Source organism: Somniosus microcephalus, chromosome 32 (assembly GCF_052327205.1).
Source record: "Somniosus microcephalus isolate GS21.2 chromosome 32, FLI_Smic_1.0, whole genome shotgun sequence".
NCBI lineage: Eukaryota > Metazoa > Chordata > Chondrichthyes > Squaliformes > Somniosidae > Somniosus > Somniosus microcephalus.
Window position 1 is genome coordinate 17,937,934 of NC_141018.1, and position 25,341 is coordinate 17,963,274.

The 25,341-nt window shown below is 47.4% G+C and overlaps 1 protein-coding gene across 1 annotated transcript in view; it reads right to left on the minus strand.

The window, feature by feature from the left end:
* Positions 1–25,126, minus strand: part of sv2 (synaptic vesicle glycoprotein 2) — an 82,620-nt gene extending 57,494 nt beyond the window's left edge. Inside the window, exons 1-4 of the mRNA XM_085972176.1 lie at positions 25,028–25,126; positions 8,808–8,897; positions 8,541–8,702; positions 2,605–2,767 (exon numbers count right to left, since the gene is read on the minus strand). Of these exons, the coding sequence (XP_085828302.1) occupies positions 2,605–2,767; positions 8,541–8,702; positions 8,808–8,897; positions 25,028–25,094 (482 nt within the window). The 5' untranslated portion in view covers positions 25,095–25,126. The remainder of the gene's footprint in view (positions 1–2,604; positions 2,768–8,540; positions 8,703–8,807; positions 8,898–25,027) is intronic.
* Between the last annotated feature and the right edge of the window lie 215 nt (positions 25,127–25,341).

Here is a 25,341-nt window from a genome sequence, read left to right on the forward strand (position 1 = left end):
TATTTGAAATAAAACTGTGTGTTTTATACTGGGGGTCACTGCCAGCAAGTATATCGTGTGAGAGGAGATTGGCAAAAGGCAGATGGATACAGTGAGAGGAGAATGGCAAGAGACAGTACTTTAAAAAAAAAATTGTTTATGGGATGTGGGCGTCGCTGGCAAGGCCAGCATTTATTGCCCATCCCTAATTGTCCTCGAGAAGGTGGTGGTGAGCCGCCTTCTTGAACCGCTGCAGTCCGTGTGGTGAAGGTACTCCCACAGCGCTGTTAGGGAAGGAGTTCCAGGATTTTGACCCAGCGACGATGAAGGAACGGCCAATATATTTCCAAGTTAGGATGGTGTGTGACTAGGAGGTGGTGTTCCCATGCGCCTGCTGCCCTTGTCCTTCTAGGTGGAAGAGGTCGCGGGTTTGGGAGGTGCTGCCGAAGAAGCCTTGGCGAGTTGCTGCAGTGCATCTTGTAGATGGTGCACACTGCAGCAACAGTGAGAGGAGACTGACTAGAGACAGAGCTTGTACACATTGCAAGAGGACTCCAAACTGAGAAATGCTGACGTACAAGTTAATTATTTAACAAAACCTGCTGTAGATTCTGTCAAGTTAAACTGTTTCGCAGCGCTATATTGTTCATGTTTGAAATCACATTCCTTTGGTAACAGTCATTTATATTCCACCAAAGGGACGAGAGAGACTTGGACAGTCCGAGAACCCTTATGTCCTTACATTCTTATGTTCCTAAGCATGCAGGATATCTCTACTCCTCCATACTCCACACCCCCTCTAAATCATCTGAGTTTTCATCTCATGAGACTGTTGGCCAATTTAGAAGAGGAGGAAGAGGAGAAAAAAAACAACAACTTGTATTTATATAGCACCTTTAACATAGTAAAACGTCTCAAGGTGCTTCACAGGAGTTTAAGATAAAAAATTAACACCGAGCCACATAAGGAGAAATTAGGGCAGGTGACCAAAAGTCTGGTCAAAGAGGTAGGTTTTAAGGAGCGTCTTAAAGGAGAAAAGAGAGGCGGAGAGGTTTAGGGAGGGAATTCCAGAGCTTAGGGCCTTGGCAGCTGAAGGCACGGCCACCAAGCGATTATAATCAGGGATGCTCAAGAAGGCAGAATTAGAGGAGCGCAGATATCTCAGGGGGGTTGTGGGGCTGGAGGAGATTACAGAGATAGGGAGGGGCGAGGCCGTGGAGGGATTTGAAAACAAGGATGAGAAATTTAAAATCAAAGCATTGCATAACCGGGAGCCAATGTAGGTCAGCGAGTGAAGGGTGAACGGCACTTGGTGCGAGTTAGGACACGGGCGGCAGAGTTTTGGATGCCCTCAAGTTTATGTAGGGGAGAACGTGGGAGGCCGGTCAGAAATAGTCCCGAGTTAGTGAGGGAATGAACCCTGCTATTAAAAAATTCACTCCAAACGGAGTTACCTAGAGAACAGGTGGGTCAGAGCCATTACAAACAAAGCTTCCCCTGGAGGGTTCACGTTGTACCCTAAAGCCCAAGAATGAATAATCATAGAATGATACAGCACAGGAGGCCATTCGGCCCATCGTGCCTGTGCCGGCTCCTTGAAAGAGCGATCCATTAGTCCCACTCCCCCACCTCTTTTCCCATAGCCCCGCAACTTTTTTTCCTTTGCAAGTATTTATCCAATTCCCTACTGAAAGTTAGTATCGAATCTGCTTCCACCACAAAGCTCAAACTCTCAGATGTACGCCAAGATGGGAAAGATCTCCTCACCTGTGGTGGCAACGCACAGTCCCAGGCGCTACAGCGATGTGGGTCTTACCACCACCTGCCCCATCCGCCCTGCCATTCCACTCAATTTCCGCTCTCTGCCAAGCACAGATCAGGCACCTCCCGACAGCGGGCAGAGAAAACTGAACGGGAACTCTCCACTAAGTTGCGGCCCACTTGGGAGGTCAACTCGGAACAGCACAGGGGAGGGCCTGGGAGCAGGCTAACTGTCCAGCCCTACTGCCTTCTCTGACTCAGCTGCGTGTGGGGGAAAGGCTTACATTTACATAGCGCCTTTCACGACCTCTGGACGTCCCAAAGTGCTTTAGAGACAATGAAGTACTTTTTGAGTGTAGTCACTGTTCTAATATAGGAACAAGGCAGCCAATTTGCACACAGCAAGCTCCCACAAACAGCAATGTGATAATGACCAGATAATCTGCCTTTAGGTTGAGGGGTAAATATTGGCCAGGACCCCCTGCTCTTCTTCGAAATAGTGCCATGGGATCTTTTACATCCACCTGAGGGGGCAGACGGGGCCTTGGTTTAACGTCTCATCCGACAGTGCAGCGCTCCCTCAGCACTGCACTGGGAGCGTCAGCCTAGATTACGTGCCCAAGTCTCTGGAGTGGGACTTGAACCCACGACCTTGTGTCTCAGAGGCGAGAGGGTGCTAGCCACTGAGCCACGGCGGACACCAGTGGGGAGCAAAGCTATGGCACAGTGAAGCTTCAATACATTCCATCGCACAGCAATAGGTGGTGCTCTGTGTGCCTTGGGATCGCCACGTAGCCACAGATGGTACAGGGGACCCAAGCGAGGGAGAAGGGAGGAAAAGTAGCAGCCCGACTTGATACTCACCCAATTCCACTAATGAATCGTAGAAGTAGAAACTGCCAATAATTAGAAGCCAAGCCAGACACAGCTCCAAAGATGCCATTCACCGTCAATGAGAAGATAAGAATTCTCTGACGGCCTCTCAGGTCTGCGAGAACCCCCCACACATACCCCCCGACCATCATACCTGCACAAACAGGGAGAAACACTGTTAATGCAAGCTTGGATCCAACATGTTGCTAAGGGACGTGTATCCATATACCTGTACCAGACTTGTCTAAATAGAATGAACTTGCATCTATACAGTGCCTACAACATTCCCAAGGCATCCCCAAGTGCTGCGCATCCAATGAATTACTCTTGAAGTGCAATGCGGCAGCCAAGTTGCGCACAGCAAGATTCCACAAACAGCAAATGAGATGAATGACCCATTAATTGGTGCCTTTTTTCGTTCTGGTGTTGGCTGAAGGAGGAACTTTGGACTGGAGGCCATGAGATCTCCGAGCTTTTTCAAAATTGTGCCACGGGACCTCAGACACCCACTAGTTTGACGGGGCCTCTGTTTAACATCTCATCCAAAAGACGACACCCTCCGACAGCTCACTCAGTACTGCACTGAAGTGTCAGCTTGGATTATGTACTCGGGTCTTGGGAGTGGGGTCTTGAAGCCAAGACCTGCTCTGGTCTCACGACAGAACCCATTAAAGTAGATGCCGTGCACTCAATTTGTCCCATCAGTCCAGGATGGCCATTCGAATTACCCCAGGGTTCAATGGGCTAACTTGAAAAAAGACACAATGTGCACAGGAAGACAAGACTTAGAAATATAAAAGAGACAGGGGCAGCACTGGCACATAAAAGCACAGAGCGATAAGATGGGTGCTTACAACTCAACCCTACAATTACTGCGCTGCGGAACCCAGTCATACCACCAATGCCAAGCCAGGAGTTTCTCAGTGAACCATTACTGCCTCTCCAATTGTACCCAAATGGCTCAGTTGATAGGTGCCAATCCCAGCCAGGGTGTCAGGAGGAGTACCAGGGTTTAGCTACGTGAATAGTTGGCCGATCTCTAAAGCCACAGAGTAGAATACTCCAATAAAAGTATATTTTTCCCCTAGTCCATCTGTCTTTACAGTAAATATTTTCTGTTGCTGGATTTGGAAACTAAGTGAGCTGTAATTTTCCACCTCAGGAGGACAAAGATAGCTTTGTCATAATGGATAGTGGATCCCAAGGGCCCAATACATTGTTTAACCCTGCTCAGCACAGCCCGAGGGAGCTTGTTAACGGGGGGTACCTGAAACCTAATGAGCCACTCCAAAAATGCGCAAAAACTATGTTTAAAAACTGTTAAGAGTTTAGTGATACAAGTTCCACTCAAACTAGATTGAAATAAGAATCGTCTTCAGTGGCCATGGCCATTTTCAGTTTCCGCCTTTTTCTCTGTGGTGATATATTTTGCGACGTCATCACTTTTTGTGATGTTTTTGTGAGGGCATGTTACTTGCCCCAATTTTTCTTTCTCAAACGTGTAACTACGTAGAATTACTTCACAGAAACAGGCCATTCAGCCCAACCAGTCAGTGTTGGTGTTCATCCTCCACAGGAGTAGCAATCCTAAACCCCACGTGCCCACTCTGTTCCCATTTCCTGTTATTCCCCTTCCCTCAACCATCTACTTGACCTATCCTTAAACGTCGACAAGCTTTCTGCTTCAATCACCGACTCTGGCAATGCATTCCACTGCCTCATAACCCTCTGCGCAAAAAAAGTTTCCCCTGCGCTCTGTCCTAATCAACATTTAAAAGAAAGACTTTATACAGCGCCTTTCACGACAACAGCACTTTACAGCCAATTTGAAATTGTACTTTTGAAATGTAGTCACTGTTGCAATGTAGGGAAACATTTTGAGTACAGCAAGGTCCCACAAACAGCAATGAGATAATGACCAGATGATCTATTTTCAGTGATGTTGGTTGAAGGATAAATATTGGTCAGGACACCAGGAGAACTCCCCTGCTCTTCTTCAAAATAGTGCCACAGGATCTTTTACATCCAACAGAGTGGGCCTCTTAATCTCGTACCTACATCCCTTATTCTAGATCACTCAACCACTGAAAACTGTTTCCATCTACGTAGTCTGTCCCAACCTTTCATAATTTTAAGCACCGCGATCAAATCACCCCGTCGCCTCCTCTGTTCTAACTAAAAGAGTCCCAATTTCTCAAGTCTTTCGAGTAACTATTTCCTGCATTACAACAGTGAAAAGTTTCAGCAGCACCCGTGATAGCCACAGGACTGGAAGTTAGGGCCACACGCGACAGCTAGGTGAGCAGGCACCAGGTGCGTGATGCCAGCAATATATTCCAGTCTGCTAGCAGAATGCAAACTGAAAACATATTAAGTGCACCATGCAAACAGGTTTGTTTTAGAGCCTTTGTGTAAACATCACATGCAGTAAAGTGCAGGCAACAGGCGCACCTCTCCCTTCTCTATATATAATCACTCCCTTCGAAGAACCGGGGTTATAGGAGCTGCCGAATAAAGCAAAAGCCAATTTGTTTCCCCTGCTAAGTGTGGACGGTGTGGCACTTTCCTGCCACACTAGTGACCACTGAGAAGCTTCATCCCTTTTATTTTAATCCACTGAGCACCAAAGACAAACTTGCTTGTCCAAGTGCTACAGTTGAGCGTGTGTCAGTGGCAAGCACTTCCATGTTCGTTGGACCGAACCGAGGTCCCGTCTGCCCTCTCAGGTGGACGCAAAAGATCCCACGGCACTATTTCAAAGAAGAGTTCTCCCCGCTGTCCTGCCCAATATTGATCATTCAACCAACATCAGGAGAACAGATGGTCTGGTCATTATCACATTGCCCTTTGTGGGACCTTGCTCTGCGAATATTAGCTGGGGCATTTCCTACATTACAACAGTGACTACACTTCAAAAGCATTTCATTGGCTGCAAAGTGCTTTGGGGCGGCCTGAGGTCACGAAAACCGCTATATAAATACAAGTCTTCATCTTTCTTTCATCTTCAGACATAGTCCACCACCTTAAACATTCACTCCCTCCACCACCGGTGTACTGTGGCTGCAGTGTGTACCATCTACAAGATGCACTGCAGCAACTCGCCAAGGCTTCTCCGGCAGCACCTCCCAAACCCGCGACCTCTCCCACCTAGAAGGACAAGGGCAGCAGGCGCATGGGAACACCACCACCTCCAAGTTCCCCTCCAAGTCACACACCACCCTGACTTGGAAGTATATCGCCGATCCTTCATCGCCGCTGGGCCAAAATCCTGGAACTCCCTCCCTAACAGCACCGTGGGAGTACCTTCACCACACCGACTGCAGCAGTTCAAGAAGGCAGCTCACCGCCACCTTCTCAAGGGCAACTAGGGATGGGCAATACATGCTGGCCTTGCCAGTGACACCCACATCCCGTGAATGAATAAAAAAACACAATTATTAACCTAGTCACATCCATGATTTGAATGCGTCAATCTTCTAATTCGAAGTTACTCATTGGCTGCTAAACTGGTTATGCAGCAATGGAATACTGTGGGTAGGTGGGCCAGAGATCTTCTCCGGCCTGAAACTGTCGCTGTGTCACTATATTTAGACAAACCCTTTTTCTACAAAAAGACAATAGCCCCCATCTAAAAAAAGACGGCGGGAGCTGGGAAGCAAAAAAAGACGGCGGGAGCTGGGAAGCAAAACAACAAAGATATATCAAGCCTTTTAAACTCTAAAAAAGCATGGGAAGATAGGAAACAGGTAGCAGAGAGTTAGAGAAGATGGCAAAGAATGCTACCTGGACTCCAAGGGTTAAATTACAAGGTGCGATTACACAAACTAGGTTTGTATTACCTGGAATTTAGACGGTTAAGGGGTGACGTGGTCGAAGTTTTCAAGATATTAAGGGGAACTGATAGTTTCTCTCCATCCACCCTATTTCCGCTGGTTGGGGGGTCCAGGACTAGGGGGCATAGTCTAAAAATTAAGAGCCAGGCCTTTCAGGAGTGAAGTTAGGAAACACTTCTACACACAAAGGGTGGTAGAAGTTTGGAACTCTCTTCTGTAAACAGCAGTTGATGCTGGGCCAATTGTTAATTTTAATTCTGAGATTGATAGATTTTTGTTAACCAAATGTATTAAAGGATATGGGCCAAAGACGGGTAGATGGGAGTTAGGTCGCAGATCAGCCATGATCTCACTGAATGGTAGAACAGGCTCGAGGGGCTAAATGGCCTACTCCTTGATCTTTTACACCGATTCCGGTTTGTTGGCTACAAACTTTAATTTTCACGTGGTTTTTAACGCTCTGGTGCTTGCTGGTGAGATCCTGCAAATTTTGTCGGAACTTGCCAGGAAATTATGGGCCATTATTTGTAAACTTGATCGACTATAAAACAGCCTTTAGTACAAATACTGATTTGAACATCCTAGGAAATTAATTTTAACGGTTGCCTCGAATTATCAAGGCCAGATCCATTTCTACAGTGCGAGTGAGACAAAAGCCAGGACATGGACAAGATCCATATATTATCAGCTGCTGGCAACAGATAGCAGATAAACACACTGCACCCCTGCAGAATTTAGCCAACAAAACAGGGTGTGTTTATTTTGGCTTCCTCACCTTTGATGAGACGTTAAGCCGAGGCCCCGTCTGCCCTCTCAGGTAGATGTAAAAGATCCCGTGAAACTATTTTGAAGAGCAGGGGAGTTCTCCCAGTCAATATTTATCCCTCAACCAATAGCTTAAAAAACGGATTATCTGGGGCCGTTCTAACGTTGCTGTTTGTGTGGGAGCTTGCTGTGCGCAAATCGGCTGCCACATTTCCTGCCTTACAACGGCAACTACACTTCAGATGCATTTCATTGGCTGTAAAGTGCTTTGGGACATGCAGAGGTCACGAAAGGCGCTATATAAATGCAAGTCTTTCTTTGTAAGCTGGAGTGAAAAGACTGACATTTGAGTCTCGCCGGCACGAGGACTTATTTGGCAGCTTGTACAGCCATTTATTTGTGCATAGGAGTCATCTGCCATGGTCAGGCGCTCAGTTAGGCTAGTTGTGGGTATACTGTGAATTTATAATCTAAACACGTCCCACAAACTGCTGCTAAACAGAAAATCCCATTCCTCTAAGCAGCTACCACTCAACTAGTGCAAGTGGCTGCTGGACTCTCAGTGCCCTAATTCGTCTAGCAGTTAAACTGTGGAACTCCCACCTAGAAGATTAAAAGTTTCAACCCAAGAGTTGACCAGCTCTTGGAGCCCATCGACTCCTACCAAAGACTTTGAAATCTCGGTCTGACTACAATCAGCACAAGGAACTATTTTCATTATATTTGTTCTCGTGATGCGGGCGACGCTGGCAAGGCCACAACTATTGCCCATGCCCAATTGCCCTGAGGGCATTGAGTCAATCATGTAGAGTGGGACTGGAGTCACATGTAGGCCAGATAGGGGTCCCTGAAGGACTTCAGCTTTTACAGCAATCTGGCAGCTTTCATGGTCATTTTATCAGGTGGCAGCCCAGGTTATACTGAATTCCAATTCCTCGCGCCATGGCAGGACTTGATCTTCCAACCGCTGGATTGATAGTCCAGTACCATAACCACGAGGCTGCCACAGCCAATGGGTCCAGTGCCATCCTGCAGGATGCGCCACCAGCCAGTCACAAACCAACGCTGGGTTTGCTGCAGAGAAGCTCTTGGACGGTCACACTGTCTTGGTGGAAGGAGGACAGACCATTCAGACCCCAATCCCCCCGCCCAGCTGAAAGCGGCACGATGGGCGAAAATGGCACGGGGGAAACATTTCCCAGTCAGTCTGCTCATTTTCAGCTTCACGTCTGGCACCTCTACTGTCCCTGCTACTGACTTGAGTTGAGACCAAAGTGGATGTCGGCCGCTGGCACAAAGAACAGTCATCGGAGGTTGTAAAAGGTGTACCTAGGAAGATACTTGCTGTAAGCCAACCCATGTCTGCTGTGCTAAGCTGAAGGTCACACCGGGCAGTGGGAAGCAGGAATGACACACACAGGATTTCAATGGCATCGCTGGCATTTGCCCATCCGCAGATAATCAAGAGCGCCACGTGGAAAGTGCCAAAACCTGAAAAAACACAGGACACACAACAGCAATAATATTACAATAGAGCCAATAATGGTTTTTAAACCATCACCAAAATGCAAAAGGATCACAGAAACACATCTTTACCAGATTCTTCGACTGCTTCTTCAAAGGTAAACGAGACTTGGTCACTCTCGGCAGACTTGACAGTTTTCTCCTCTTCAGAAAGAAATTCGCCTGCAAGAGAAGTCGTCATTCTGTTACCGGGCAGATTAGTGCAAAGCAGCTCCACTCCGAGCAGGGCTGGAGGAACCCGGCAAAGATCGGAAGTTGGCCCGAAACTGCGGTTTAATGACGTCGATTTGTTGCCATCTGCAATGCATCAGAGGGGACCCGGAAGCAACAGGAATGCTGAGAGACAGGCTGTTACTGAGAACAAATACAGCTCCAAAACTGCCTTCAGTTAACAAAAACAGTCCCGTTTCTCTCGAGAGACAGGATTCTATATTCCAGCTGGACCCCTCTGGCAAACAAACCTAAATCAAAATTGGCCCGTTTCGAAACAGCACTGAAAAGAAAAAAATCAGAAGAAACTCATTCTGATTATTTTTAAAGTCAGAAATGTGCTGTTAGGAGAGAAACAGCAAGAGAGGCGCACCAAGTTTTGCAAGTAGGATATAAAGGAAGCACTGAATTAAATCACACCTCAAATCATTTGACTGTGCAATCTACCTCTAGGCAGGAGCTACGATGATTAGGTGTATTCACTTTAAAAATTCAAAGTGTCTTTAAATTACCATTCCTTCGCCCGTATGCTTTGGGACAGCAACGCTATAATGACCTCAGTGTGTGGCTCCACCATGTTTATATGCTCCTCTTAGAAGATAGGAGCAGGAGTAGGCCATTCGGCCCCTCGAGCCTGCTCCGCCATTCAATGCGATCATGGCTGATCATCCAAATTCAGTACCCTGTCCCTGCTTTCTCCCCATATCCCTTGATCCCTTTAGCCTTAAGAAATATATCCAACTCCTTCTTGAATATATTTAATGAATTGGCCTCTACTGCCTTCTGTGGTAGAGAATTCCACAGGTTCACCACTCTCTGGGTGAAGAAATTCCTCCTCATCTCAGACCTAAATGGCTTACCCCTTATCCTTAGACTGTGACCCCTGGTTCTGGACTCCCCCACCATCGGGAACATCCTTCCTGCATCTAGTCAGAATTTTAGAAGTTTCAATGAGATCCCCCTCTCATTCTTCTAAACTCCAACGAGTATGAGCCTAATCGACCCAATCTCTCCTCATACGTCATTCCTGCCATCCCAGGTATCAGCCTGGTGAATCTTCGCTGCACTCCTTCCATGGCAAGAACATCCTTCCTCAGACCTGCCGGGGAGGCCAATTGGTAAAGCAGAGAGCCAGTCTACTAAACAGACCATCAATGGGCCTTTAGAGAATGGGGGCAGAGAACAGTATAGAGCATTCTTCAATTTTAAGTAACACTTTTCCATCATTTTGAAAACAAATCATACAAACAAAAACAAAAAACGAGTTGCGTGTTTCCAAACAGAAGTTGAGCGGGTCCAGTTCGGCACCGGGGCTTGTGACATGTTACAATAGAGCATCGTGGGACAGGCTCAGTCGGCTGAATTGCCTCAGGCCATCTAGGCAATAAAGTTTGCAGCAGTTAAATTAGAGTCCCACCAAACAGAGGGTGTGTCCGCTGCTGTCGGCTGAATCAAGGCTGGTTAAGGTCGTATTTGGTAATGCCATCGAGTCTGCGGTAGGACCAGTAAGGGGCGCACTAGCGCATGCAAAAACCCAAAACCAAAAGTAATTCTTCGAGGAACAGCACCTCATCTTCCGATTAGGCACTTTACAGCCTCAATATCGAGTTCAACAACTTGTCCTCACCTTTCACCCCACCAGCCTCCACATTCAACGGATCATCCTCCGCCATTTCCGCTACCTCCAAAGTGATCCCACCACCAAACACATCTTCCCCTCCCCTCCCCGTTCAGCATTCCATAGGGACCGCTCCCTCTGAGACACCCTAGTCCACTCCTCTATCACCCCCAACAGCCCTTCCCCTTCGCCTGGCACCTTCCCGTGCAAGCGCAGGAGATGCAACACCTGCCCTTTTACCTCCCCCCTTCCCACTGTCCAGGGCCCCAAACACCCCTTCCAGGTGAAACAGCGATTTACTTGTACTTCTTGCAATCTAGTATACTGTATTCGCTGCTCACGATGTGGTCTCCTCTACATTGGGGAGACCAAACGCAGATTGGGTGACCGCTTTGCGGAACACCTCCATTCAGTCCGTAAGGATGACCCCGAGCTTCCGGTCGCCTGTCATTTTAATTCACCGCCCCATTCCCACTCAGACCTCACCGTCCTTGGCCTCTTACATTGTTCCACGGAAGCTCAGCGTAAGCTCGAGGAACAGCACCTCATCTTCCGATTAGGCACTTTGCAGCCTTCCGGACTCAATATCGAGTTCAACAATTTCAGATCATAACCTCGGCCCCTATTACAATTTTACTTATATTTTTTTCTACCCCTTTGTTTTGGGTCTTCCCTTCCCCTTCCCCCTTTTTTTTTCTCTCTCCCACATGGCAGCTCTGTCTCATCCTGCCAGTACACTTCACACCTAATCTCAGCCGTCTTTTGTCTCCACTTGTCCTATTACCATCTCGTCTGGTTTTGAATACCTCTTAATGTCTCTTTTACTTCTTTTGTTCTATCGCAGCCCTGCCTTCGATCTATTTTATTTCCTTTCCAGTTTTGAAAAAGGGTTTCGACCCGAAACGTCAACTCTAATTTCTCTCCACGGATGTTGCCTGGCCTGCTGAGTTTTCCAGCATTTTCTGTTGTTATATCGAGTTCAACAACTTCAGATCATAACCTCGGCCCCCATTACAGTATATTTTTATTTTTTGTCCACACTTTTGGTTTGTGACTTTTCCTTTTTTCTCTCTCCCACACGGCAGCTGTCTCTCACTCTGCCAGCGTATTTCACACTTCATCTAGAGCCATTGTTTGTTTCTTTACCTGTCCTATTACCATCTCGTCTCGCCTTGAATATCTCTTAATGTCTCTTCTTTCATCCCCTCCCCCATTTCCCAGCCCCCAAACTGCCTTTTGTTTCATTTCCTGCTTTTTCTCTCAGTTCTGACGAAGGGTTTCGACCCGAAACATTGACTCTATTTCTCTCCCCACGGATGTTGCCTGGCCTGCTGAGTTTTTCCCCAGCATTTTCTGTTGTTATTTCGGATTTCCAGCATCCGCAGTATTTTGCTATCGCAATTCTTCCAATATTCTGCACCTTCAGTTCTGGGCACCGCATCGGAGAGGGGATATATTGGCCTTGGAGGCGGTGCAGTGCAGATTCGCCAGAATGATACCAGGGCTAGAAAGGTTAGATTATGAAGACAGGTTGCACAGACTTGGCTTGTATTCCCCTGGGTTTAGAAGATTAAGGGGTGATCTAATTGAGGTGTTTATGATGATTAAAAGGGTTTGATAGGATAGGTAGAGAGAACCTATTTGCTCTGGTGGGGGAATCCTGAACAAAGGGGGGGGGGGGGCGGGGGGAATAACCTACAAATTAGAGCTAGGCCGTTCAGGGGAGCATTTTTTCGTACAAAGGGTAGTGGAAATCTGGAACTCCCCCACCAAAAAAAAATTGTCGAGGCTGAAGGGCAATTGGAAATTTGAAAACTGAGATAGATAGGTTCCTGTTGGGCAAATGGTAAATAGTGTTAAGATCCAAATCAGCCTTGCTCTAGTTGAATGGTGGAACAGACTCGAGGGCCTGAATGGCACACTCCTGTTCCCATGAACTCAACAGTAATCTGGGAGAAAAAAAACTAAATCTCTTAGGGACCATGTGGGATTGAAAGCGAGTTTGATAGTAAACCACTTGGCAGGTGTCAAGAATCATCATCCACCACCAAACACATTCCGTGCTCCAATAGTGAAGCCAAGGTTCTAAATAGCTTCAAAGGACAGAAAGCTAATGAATCCCCAAGGACGGGTGGACTGAACCCCAGGATCGAGAGACAAGGGAGGAGATGCGTGAAGCACTGACAGTCGTTTTGAGGGAGTCAATGAACACTGCAGAGGTTCCAACAGAATGGAAACAGGCAAGTGTACTTTCCATATTCAAAATAGGGAGACGGAGCCACATCTTATAACTACAGTCACGAACCTGAACTGAATAATCGCAAAATAATCTGAAGCAAAACAGAAGAGTCTCTGTGTTTTAAATAACTGTCAATGTGACTTCAGAAGGGACAGATCTCGTCTTACCAGCTTCATAGAGGAGAGGATAGCCCATATTGATAGGGGAAGCCATACATCATAGTCAAACTTCCAAAGGACCTTTGATAAGTAAAAGCACCTTTGACGTAATAAAACTCACTACACACTTGGTTTGAGTATAAAGCAAGGCTTTAATCAACTTGTTTCAGAACATGGAGGTCTAGTTGTACTTCACTAGTTCCTGTCTTACAAAATGTTCCTGGGCAAGCTGGGCCCACGCCCGAGTATTTATACTCCTTGGACGGCGCCACCAGCTGGCCGTCCAGCGTTACTTCATGAGTAGTTTCTTTATGATGAGATTTATAACAACCTTCGTACTAGACTATCCTCCATTAGACCTCAGGTTGTACCCCAAGCTACACTGTTGGCTACCTCCTCTTCACGTGGCGTAGACTAGGCCTAAACTAACTTGGCAGGGGGTTGGGGTACAGAGTGGAGCTATAGCAGGGGGTGATTTACAGCCAAATACAGAGAAAAAAACAAGGCAGAGCAAATATGCGAAGGCAAAAGGGAATATGGCAGGGCTGGAAGGCATTTATTTTAATGCAAGGAGTCTTGCAAATAAGGTGGACGAACTGAAGTTGTTGTTGAACACATGGGAGTACGATATTGTTGCTATCACGGAGACATGGTTGAGGGAGGGTCAGGACTGGCAGCTCAATATTCCGGGGTATAGAATCTTCAGGCGAGACAGAGGGGGGTGTAAAAGGGGAGGGGGTGTTGCAATATTAATTAAGGAGTCAATTACTGCAGTAAGGAGGGATGATATATTAGCGGGTTCCTCTAATGAGGCCATATGGGTAGAACTTAAAAACAAAAAGGGGGCAAGCACTTTGCTGGGAGTGTACTATAGGCCCCCAAACAGTCAGGGGGAGATAGAGGAACAGATATGTAGGCAAATCTCAGAAAAGTGCGAAAATAATAGGGTAATAATAGTGGGGGATTTCAACTTCCCCAATATAAATTGGGATAGTCAGAGTGTGAAAGGCTTAGAGGGTGCAGAATTCTTAAAGTGCATCCAGGAGAGCTTTTTGAGGCAACATGTAGAAAGTCCTACAAGAGAGGGGGCGATACTGGACCTAATTCTGGGGAATGTAGCCGGGCAAGTGGTGGAAGTGTCAGTAGGAGAGCATTTTGGCGATAGTGACCATAATTCGGTGAGATTTAAGGTGGTCATGGAAAAAGACAAAGACGGCCCGGAAATAAGGGTTCTAAATTGGGGGAAGGCCGATTTTAATATGATAAGGCAGGATCTGGCCAAAGTGGACTGGGAGCAGCTACTTATAGGAAAATCCACATCAAGACAGTGGGAGACTTTCAGAAGGGAAATAGAGAGAGTACAACGCCAACATGTTCCTGTAAAGGTCAAGGGTGGGACCAACAAGCAAAGGGAACCTTGGATGACAAGGGATATACAAAAATGCATTAGAAATAAAAGGGGGGCTTTTGGCAGTTACAAAAGACTAAAGACGGAAGAAGCCCTAGAGGAGTATAAAAAGTGCAGGGGCATACTTAAAAAAGAAATTAGGAGGGCGAGGAGGGGCCATGAAATAACACTGGCGAGCAAAATAAAGGAAAATCCTAAGATGTTTTATAAGTATATTAAGGGCAAGAGGATAACCAGGGAAAGGGTAGGGCCCATTAGGGACCAAAGTGGCAATCTGTGTGTAGAGCCAGATGATGTAGGCGGGGTTTTAAATGAATTTTTTGCATCTGTGTTCACTATGGAGAGAGACGATGCAGACATAGAAATCGGGCAAGGGGACTGTGACATACTTGAACATATTAGCATCGAGAGGGAGGAGGTGCTAGCGGTTTTAGCAGGCCAAAAAGTGGATAAATCCCCAGGCCCGGACGAGATGTATCCCAGGCTGCTGTGGGAGGCAAAGGAGGAGATTGCAGGGGCTCTGACACAAATTTTCGGAACCTCTCTGGCCACAGGGGATGTACCAGAGGACTGGAGAACAGCTAATGTAGTACCACTATACAAGAAGGGTAGCAGGGATAAACCAGGGAATTACAGGCCAGTGAGCCTAACATCTGTGGTAGGGAAATTATTGGAAAAAATTCTGAGGGACAAAATTAGTCTCCACTTGGAGAGGCAAGGATTAATCGGGGATAGTCAGCATGGCTTTGTCAAGGGTAAATCATGTCTGACAAATCTGATTGAATTTTTCGAGGGGGTGACTAGGGGGGTGGATGAGGGAAATGCTGTGGATGTGGTTTACATGGACTTCAGTAAAGCTTTTGACAAAGTCCCGCATAGGAGACTGGTCAAGAAGGTAAGAGCCCATGGGATCCAGGGTGCCTTGGCGCGTTGGATCCTAAGCTGGCTGAGTGGCAGGAGGCAGAGGGCGATGGTCGAAGGATGCTTTTGTGACTGGAAGCCTGTGTCCAGTGGGGTACCTCAGGGATCGGTGCTGGGTCCCTTGTTGTTTGTGATCTACATAAATGATTTGGATGAGAATGTAAAAGGTATGATCAGTAAGTTCGCAGATGACACGAAAATTGGTGGGGTGGTAAATTGCGAGGAGGAAAGCCTCAGGCTACAGGACGATATAAACGGGTTGGCCAGATGGGCGGAAAAGTGGCAAATGGAATTTAACCCTGAAAAGTGCGAGGTGATGCATTTTGGACGGACAAATAAGGCAAGGGAATACACAATGAGTGGTAGGACCCTAGGAAGTACAGAGGGTCAGAGGGACCTTGGTGTACATGTACATAGATCTCTGAAGGCAGCGGAACAGGTAGATAAGGTGGTTAAAAAGGCATATGGGATACTTGCCTTCATTAGCCGAGGCATAGAATATAAGAGCAGGGAGGTTATGATGGAGCTGTACAAAACGCTGGTGAGGCCACAGCTGGAGTACTGTGTGCAGTTCTGGTCGCCTCACTATAGGAAGGATGTGATTGCTTTGGAGAGGGTGCAGAGAAGATTCACCAGGATGTTACCTGGGATGGAGCGCCTCAGCTATGAAGAAAGACTAAACAGGCTGGGGTTGTTTTCCTTGGAGCAAAGAAGGCTGAGGGGGGACCTGATTGAGGTGTACAAAATGATGAGGGGCATAGATAGGGTAGATAAAGAGGAACTTTTCCCCTTAGTAGGGGGGTCAATAACAAGGGGGCATAGATTCAGGGTAAGGGGCAGGAGATTTAGAGGGGATTTGAGGAGGAACTTTTTCCACCCAGAGGGTGGTTGGAATCTGGAACTCACTGCCTGAAAGGGTGGTAGAGGCAGGAACCCTCACAACATTCAAGAAGCATTTGGATGAGCACTTGAAATGCCATTGCATACAAGGCTATGGACCAAATGCTGGAAAATGGGATTAGACAGGACAGGGGTGGATGGGCGGCGCGGACACGATGGGCCGAAGGGCCTCTTTCTGTGCTGTAAAACTCTATGACTCTATATTCTCTGGAGTTTGGAAGAAGGAGCGGTGATCTCATTGAAACATATAAAATTCTTTGAGGGCTCGACAGGGAGGTGCTGGGAGGATGTTTCCCCTGGCTGGAGAGTCTAGAACCAGGGGTCACAGTCTCAGAATACCAGGTCGGCCTTTTAGTTCGGAGAGGAGGAGAAATTTCTTCACTCAGAGGGTGGTGAATCTTTGGAATTCTCTACCCCAGAGGGCTGTGGAGGCTCAGTCATTGAGTATATTCAAGACTGAGATCAATAAGATTTTTGGACACTAAGGGAATCAAGGGATATGGGGATCAGGTGGGAAAGTGGAGTTGATGTAGAAGATCAGCCATGATCTTATTGAATGGCGGAGCAGGCTCGAGAGGCCACATGGCCTACTCCTGCATCTATTTCTTAGGTTATTAAGTATAATGTGCTACCCATCGGCGACATCATCCGCAGGCACGGGATCAGGTTCCACATACACACCAATGACACCCAGCTTTGCTCCCTGCCACTCTGTCTGACATCAAGACCTGGATCAGCCAAAACTTCCACCAGCTAAGAGTCATCAAAACTGGAGCCATCCTCTTCAGATGCGGCTAGTGCTCAACTCGTCGCTTCTTTGAGCACTAATGCTTTCACCCTTGGAACTCCCTCCCTCGGCACCTCTGCATAGTCACCAAGACACTTCTCTTTGATGGTGCTCTTGCCACCCCTGCCAATCTCCAACTCTCGCTGTTCCCCTCCGCCCTCCTGGTCGAGGTCCGCTCTTTGTCTGCTGCCCAGTAAAGCACTTGATCTCTCTCTGCGGTTGAGGAGCACTGTAGAAATCCAGGTTGTTATGGCGGTGAGTTAGTAATTGGATAAAGGGAAGGAAGCTGAGGGTAGTCATAAAGGAAGCTCCATTGAAATAGGGGCAGTAATGAGGAAACGGACCAGTCATGCTGGGTTACCTCCAGTTATGGGATACATAAAGAACCTGGATTTTCAGCCTCATTGCAAATCCCTCCAAGGCCTCGACCCTTCCTAGCTCTGTAATCTCCTCCAGCCCCACAACCCTACGCGATATCTGCGCTCCTCTAATTCTGGCTTCGAGCATCTCTGATTTTAATCACTCCACCATTGGCGGCCGTGCCTTCTGTTGCCTGGGCACTAAGTTCTGGAATTCCCTCCCTAAACCTCTCTACCTCTCTCCTCCTTGAAGATGCTGCTTAAAACCTACCTCTTTGACCAAGCTTTTGGTCACCTGCGCTAATATCTCCTGTGGCTCGGTGTCAGATTTTGTCTTATAATACTCCTGTGAAGTACCTTGGGAAGTTTTACGATGTTAAAGGCGCTATATAAATACAAGTATTTGTCATTGCAGCAAGGTAATGGCGACAGCCAAGATCTTAGAAAAAGAGCTTGACGTGGCTGATAAAAGTCAGTACATCAAGTGCATTGTACTACACATTGAAAGTAGGCAAATAGGAGTCACGTGTACTTCATGAATGGGACAGAACATGCCAAGGAGGAAGTTGAAAGTAACCTATAGATGTTTTTACTTATGACTCACCATCTGCAAACAGAGTGATGCAATAAGGGCCTACACCTGCTCCTATTCCTTATGTCCTTATGTTCGAAGTCAAGCTGAAGTTGTAGTGTCCTGGTCAGACTGCACCTGGAATAATCCTCATAGTTCAATCAGCACAGCTTAAGGGGTCCATCTGGACTCTAGAGGCAGTACAGAGGAAAGCGACAAGGGTGATGCCCAGTGTCGGAATGACTGCATAAGCCGCAAGGAATGACAGGACAAACCAGGTCTAATTGACCTCATAAAAGATACACTTCGGAGGGGACCTTATATAAAAGGTTTACAGGATACTTATCAGGACTTTCAGATACACCAGGGCAGCTGGATAAAAGGATACAGGTTCAGGAGTGTGTGAACAAAAAAATATCTGGAAATATTCTCGAGGGTGATCAGCAGCAGGAATGGGTTGTCAAGGTGGGCACTGGAACAGCTGGGTGTTGCAAAGGCAAGGGGGGTATGGTCAGTATTCTGGAAGGATAAGGTTAACTGGGTTAATCAGCTTCACCTGAACCTATCTTATGATTTTTTTTCCCCCCGAAGCAGAAAGTAATATCAACTCCATTATTGAACTCTGAACAGGTCAACTACGCCTATTTATTAGGGGTCTTAGCACTCACAGATACTGACGGGGAGGGTTCCTGAATTACTAACACGATTCTCGACACCACTAGTCGATTTCCTGTGGTGTTGCTCAGGGGGAGTCAGGTCAAGTGCAGTCATCAGATTGAGCAGTGTTAGAGGCTGGAGGAGAGAAAATACTTGCATTTCTATAGCTTCTTCACAACCTCAGAACTGCCCAAAGTGCTTTACAGCCAATCAAGTACTTTTGAAGTGTCGTCACTGTTGTAATTTGGGGAAACGCAGCAGCCAATTTGCGCACAGCAAGGCCCCGCAAACAGCAATGAGATAAACGAGCAGATAATCTGTTTTCGTGATGTTGGTTGAGGGATAAATATTGGCCCAGGACACCGGGGAGAACTCCCCTGCTCTTCTTAGAAATAGACCACAGGACCTTTTATTGTCCACCCGAGTGGCCTCTGTTTAATGTCTCATCCGAAAGACGGCATCTCCAGGAGTGTCGGCCTTGATCATGTGCTCAAGTCTCTGGAGTGAAACATAGAAATATAGAAACATAGAAGATAGGAGCGGGAGTAGGCCATTCGGCCCCTCGAGCCTATTCCGCCATTTAATGAGATCATGGCTGATCATCCAAATTCAGTACCCTGTCCCTGCCTTCTCCCCATATCCCTTGATCCCTTTATCCTTAAGAAATATATCCAACTCCTTCTTGAATATATTTAATGTATTGGCCTCTACTGCCCTGTGTGGCAGAGAATTCCACAGGTTCACCACTCTTTGGGTGAAGAAATTCCTCCTCATTTCTGTCCTAAATTGCTTACCCCTTATCCTTAGACTGTGACCCCTGGTTCTGGACTCCCCGACCATCGGGAACATCCTCCCTGCATCTAGTCTGTCCAGTCCTGTCAGAATTTCATAAGTTTCAATGAGATCCCCTCTCATTCTTCTAAACTCCAGTGAGTATAAGCCCAATCGACCCAATCTCTCCTCATACGTCATTCCTGCCATCCCAGGTATCAGTCTGGTGAATCTTCGCTGAACTCCTTCCATGGTAAGAACATCCTTCCTCAGATAAGGCGACCAAAACTGCACACAATACTCAAGGTGTGGTCTCACCAAGGCCCTGTACAGCTGCAGCAAGACATCCTTGTTCCTGTGCTCAAACCCTCTCGCTCCAAAGGCCAACATACCATTTGCCTTCTTAACCGCCTGCTGCACCTGCATGCTTACCTTCAGCGACTGGTGCACAAGAACACCCAGGTCTCTTTGCACTTCCCCTTCTCCCAATCTATTGCCGTTCAGATAATAATCTGCCTTCCTGTTTTTGCCACCAAAGTGGATAACCTCAAGTGGGGCTTGAACCCGCAACCTCCTGACTCAGAGGTGAGAGTGCTACCCAGTGAGCCGCGGTGTCGGCAGGTAGAAGATGTCAGGGAAGAATAAGAGGTCTGGGAAAGAGGCGCGGAGAAGAAAACTGAGCAGGGCTGGAGACCAAAGGGAGCAACGGCATTGCTGTAACCAGGGACATCAGTACAGTAATCCCAACTAGGGAGGTGGGGGAGAAGAGAGTAAAGAGGGGCTCTCTGTTTGGCATTCTTATTGATGGCTGTGCTCCTTCTTTCATACATTCTGCAGAATTTCAGTGGAGTAAAATTCAGATAATTGGTGAGATTGAGGGGAAAAGCTCAAAGTGTAGATTAGTTACAAACACATCAAACATAACCACCGCGTCCCATCACAACTTAAACAGCGAGGATTTGAAACAACTGCACTTTCATTTGTTTGGAGGGGGGGGGGGGGAATTGGAGGAAAAGATTATTTTTAAATATGTAGTGATTTTTCATTTTTTTAAATTTCCACAAATGTTTATCTGCGCAAGTGTAAACCTGATGCGGATACATTCCCCGCAGCCACAAAGTAATGTGAAGTCGCTAATCGTCGAGTAAGTTCAGTATCTCATTCTCCCTGGTGCTGCTTCAGTGCCTTTGCCTCTGGCAAATCTCCACATTTCTCCTCTGCCTTTCCAGTGGGTCAGGTTTGCACGCGCACATAAGTCATGTGAATCACAGAATGCAGCTTTTCCAGTAGCCTTACCAGAAGCTTTAACGACAACAGTGAATAAATGTGGCCGATTCAAAGAGAAGCAGGGGGCGTTCTCCTTGCGCCCTCAACCAACATCACCAAAACAAACTACAGGAAACTCTTTTTTATCCGGCACCGACGGGACCGGCGTGGTGCCGGTTGATCAAAATGTCCGGATTACAGAGAGGTATACTTACTAAGGTACGAGAGCCCCGTACACGGCCACAGATCCAGGAACTCCAGTTACACGGCCACAGATCCAGGCGTCCCTGTTGCACAGCCACAGGAACCCCGGTTACACGGCCACAGATCCAGGAACCCCGCTTACACGGCCACTAATATGAAGTAAAACTTACCTGAACCTACTCCTGAATTTTGCCGGTTAAGACAGATTTCCGGTTATTTAGGTGCCGGTAAAGAGAGTTTCCTGTATCTGGTCATTTACATCATTGCCGTTTGTGGGAGCTTGCTGTGCGCAAATTGGCTGCCGCGATTCCTACATTACAACAGCAACTACACTTCAAAAAGTACAATCTTTCGGATGAGACGTCAAACAGAGGCCATTCAGGTGGACGTAAAAAATCCCGCGGCACTATTTCGAAGAAGAGCAGGGGGAGCTCTCCCTCGGTGTCCTGGCCAATATTTATCCCTCAACTAACATCACTAAAATAGATTATCTGGTCATTTATCTCACTGCTGTTTGTGGGGCCTCGCTGTACGCAAATTGGTTGCCGCATTTCCCAACAAAAATACATTGGCTGTGATGTGCTGAGGGGCATCCTGGAGACTGTGACAGGCGCTATATAAATACAAGTTATTTTCTTTCAATGGAAAGAATGGCCCATATAGCAATTGTTAATATTTTAAAGATACATCATGTTGAAGTGGAAGTGTGGGGGGGGGGGGACGGGGGGACGGGGGGAAAGAGTAGGACTGAATTAGTAACTGTGGCCACCTTTGGGGTTCAAAGTCACAGTGAGTCGTACCTCCCTGCGGTCCCGCTGGACAGCACTTCGGTGCTGGCTAAACGACTGGCCAAGTAACTCCACAAATAGGCCGGGTAACCAAATCTTCTCAACCGCTAAGAAGTGACCGCAGGGCTTGGCAATCTTTTGAGTTCCGAACCACAGTGAGTCAGACCGTACGCAGTCCGGCCGGCGACACGTCGGTGCAGCCAAACTGACTAGCCGAGTAACTCGAGGATGATCGGCGGCGATCATTCCTTCCCGTAGGAGGGGACTGAAAAGCTACAAAACACCATGCTTTTGATGCCCTCCGGGGGTCAAACTGAAAAGAGGCCTCAGTACAAAAGCTCATGTCAGACTCGCTGCTACAGGGCTGACGGAACAAGGCTCTGCCAATTAAGATCGCGGCCAGGCGAGAGTATTGACAATTTGAATGCTACCAATAGCGGTTAATCTACTCAGGTTACCCTGGATAGGAAGCCCCCACCATTCCAAGGGATCAGGGGCCTTGAGAAGATTTTCCAAAGTTGACGGAGTCCAAGATGTAACCTCCAGAGCCCCAAATGGTGGGTATGGACCCAAGCCGGACTCCACACAGGGGTGTGAGTGTACATAGTTGTTGTTGTCATACCCGGTTAGTTTTTTTTGTCTGTCATCATTGATGTATTGATTGTTACAACCCCGCGTGTCTGTTGTACTCTAGCCATACACATCAAATGATGATTTAGGGCGACTAACTTGAACCTTACGACACTGACTCAGTTTCACTTCTACCTTTGATGGTGGCTTCCATGCTTGGCAGACCTGTGCTGGCTGCCCGTATTCACGAAATCTACCCGGTCCACCTCAACACCCCAGAATCTGCTGCCCTCCTTGACCCGTGGATGAGCCACGCAAACACTCGAAAAAGGCACTCACTTAATGGGACCTGTCCCACGAGTGTATCCAAATAGCTGGCTTAGCATCAAGATAGAACCCAACTGAAGAATCAGGGCTACATAGGAAGCAGAATTTGACATGGGTCCAAAATGCATTGGAGAATCATCTGAGCAAATAGAGGTCATATTGAAACTGAACTCGTGTGCATGAAATAATTTGAAACCATAACTCAGCATATTTCAGAAGCCTGACTAAACCGGTTTAAATGATGCTCATTTGATATTTTCTGACAATACTTAGCTTCCTATTTTAAGCAAGTGTTCCTGTTAATGAGGGCCTCCCCACCCCTGGTCATACTGGAAGATGCCATTTGTACTGGGCTTTTTTTTTTTTTTTATAATTGCTAGAATTTTTTTTATATTTACATAATTGATCATTGGTGTCAGCCGTGGCTCAGTGGGCAGCACTCCCGCCTCCGAGTCAGAAGGTTGTGGGTTCAAGTCCCACTCCAGACTTGAGCAGAAAAATCTAGGCTGACACTCCTGGTGTAGTGCTGAGGGAGTGCTGCACTGTTGGAGGTGCCGTCTTTCGGCTGGGACGTTAAACCGAGGCCCCGCCTGCTCTCTCAGGTGGACGTAAAAGATCCCAAGGCACTATTTTGAAGAAGAGCAGGGGAGATCTCCCCAGTGGCCTGGCCAAAATTAATCCCTCAATCAACATCACTAAAACGGATTATCTGGTCATTATCCCATTGCTCTTTGCGGGAGCTTGCTGTGCGCAAATTGCCTGCCACGTTTCCTATATTACAACAGCGACTACACTTCAACAGTACTTCATTGGCTGTAGAGAGCTTTGGGACGTCCTGAAGTTGTAAAAGACAATATACAAATTCAAGTCATTCCATAGCATTGCTCACAGTGAGTCGGAGGATAGAGCTCATCACTTGGGTATATCGGACCTCCTGGTGGGATCGTCCAAATGCACAAAAGAAGTTATGGCCAATGTTCCCGCTAAGGTGCGCACGCGGCGGCACACTAAGTTGAAAGGACCCGCGTAGGCCATTTACCGGTATTTAAATACGGTGCATGCGCAGAAATTTAAAGGGACCGCGCATTAAAAGAAACAGGCTGTGCGCATAACAAAGCGCAGCTTAAAGAACATACCATAAGAAATAGGAGCAGGAGTCGGTCATTTGGCCCCTCGAGCCTGCTCCGCCATTCAACAAGATCATGGCTGATCTTCTACCTCATCTCCATTTTCCTGAACTATCCCCAATATCACGTGATTCCCTTAATATTCAAAGGGATCACTGGTTAGGACCAAGTGTCATTTTCAAGTGGAGCGGGGTTAGAGGACAGAGGCTAACGGTCACAGGGCGCAGAGACATAATTCGGTCACAAATTTTAAAGTAGTACCTTCTGCTCTTTTTTTTTAAATGTAGACTATTTGATTTTACATTATTTACAGCTCAACTGGAAAAACGCACCACAATTAAGGAAGCTGAGGAGGAGAGGTAGGTGGAGCAGAGGAAGATTCCCTGCAGTGCAGGCTGAGGAGGCAGAAAAGTACCAAACTGAGGTGACTGAATCACTGGCAGAGTGAAAAATTCACAGAGGCAACTTGCATTATATATATATATAATATAAAATAAAAACAGAAAATGCTGGAAATACTCAGCAGGTCAGGCAGCATCTGTAGAGAGAGAAACAGAGTTAACGTTTCAGGTCGGTGACCCTTCGTCAGAACTGGAAAAAGTTGGAGATGGAACAGGTTTTTAAGCAAGTGTAGGGGCACGGAGAGGAGGAAAAAGGGAAGGTCTGTGATAGGCTGGAAGGCAGGAGAGATTAAGAGACAAAAGGGATGATGGTGCGAGGCAAAAGGAGATGGTAATGGGATAAGTTAAGAAACATAAGATGACTCTAGATGAGGTGTAAATGGCAATGCAGAATGATCGACAGCTGCCATGTGAGAAAGAGAAAAAAAAATGATAGGGGCCGAGGTTATGATCTGAAATTGTTGAACTCGATGTTGAGTCCAGAAGGCTGTAAAGTGCCTAATCGAAAGATGAGGTGCTGCTCCTCGAGCTTACGCTGGGCTTCATTGGAACAGGGCAAGAGGCCGAGGACGGAGAGGTCAGAGTGGGAGTACAGCGGAGAATTAAAGTGACAGGTGACCGGAAGCTCGGGGGTTACCCTTACGGACTGAACGGAGGTGTTCCGCAAAGCGGTCACCCAATCTGCGTTTGGTCTCCCCAGTGTAGAGGAGACCGCATCGTGAGCAGCGAATACAGTATACTAGATTGCAGGAAGTACAAGTAAATCGCTGTTTCACCTGGATTGCATTATGTATAGGTGGACATATCATTTAGAATGGAGACAGGGAGGGCGGGGGGAATGGGAGAGTGCGGGGCTTGGGGTACCTGGAGGGATGGGGCAGGAGGCAGGGGACCGGTGGTCAGGGAACAAGGGGGAAGCTAGGGAACAAGGGGGAAGCTGGGGAACGGGGGACCCAGGGACTGAATCCCAATCCCATTCCCATTCCCTCTCCCTCTCCCTCTCCCAATACCTTCGCTCTCCGACTCCTCGGGCCGCAGTAGCGGCTGCCTGTCCCGCGCCGCCATCCTGCCCCTCATTGCGGAATCGCGGAAACCGCGGCTCGACCAACACACCCAGCGGCCCTACGTCACCACGCAAGGCGGAGCGGCTCCCCATTGGTCACAGCGCGCTGCGTCTGACGTCACCGGCCAACGGAAGGGGGCGGGGCAATCACTTATTGCCATGGAAACGAGGAACAGAAAGGGGGCATCACCCGGGGCAACGGGACAATACCCGGAACAACAGGACAATACCCGGGACATCGGGACAATACCCGGAACAACG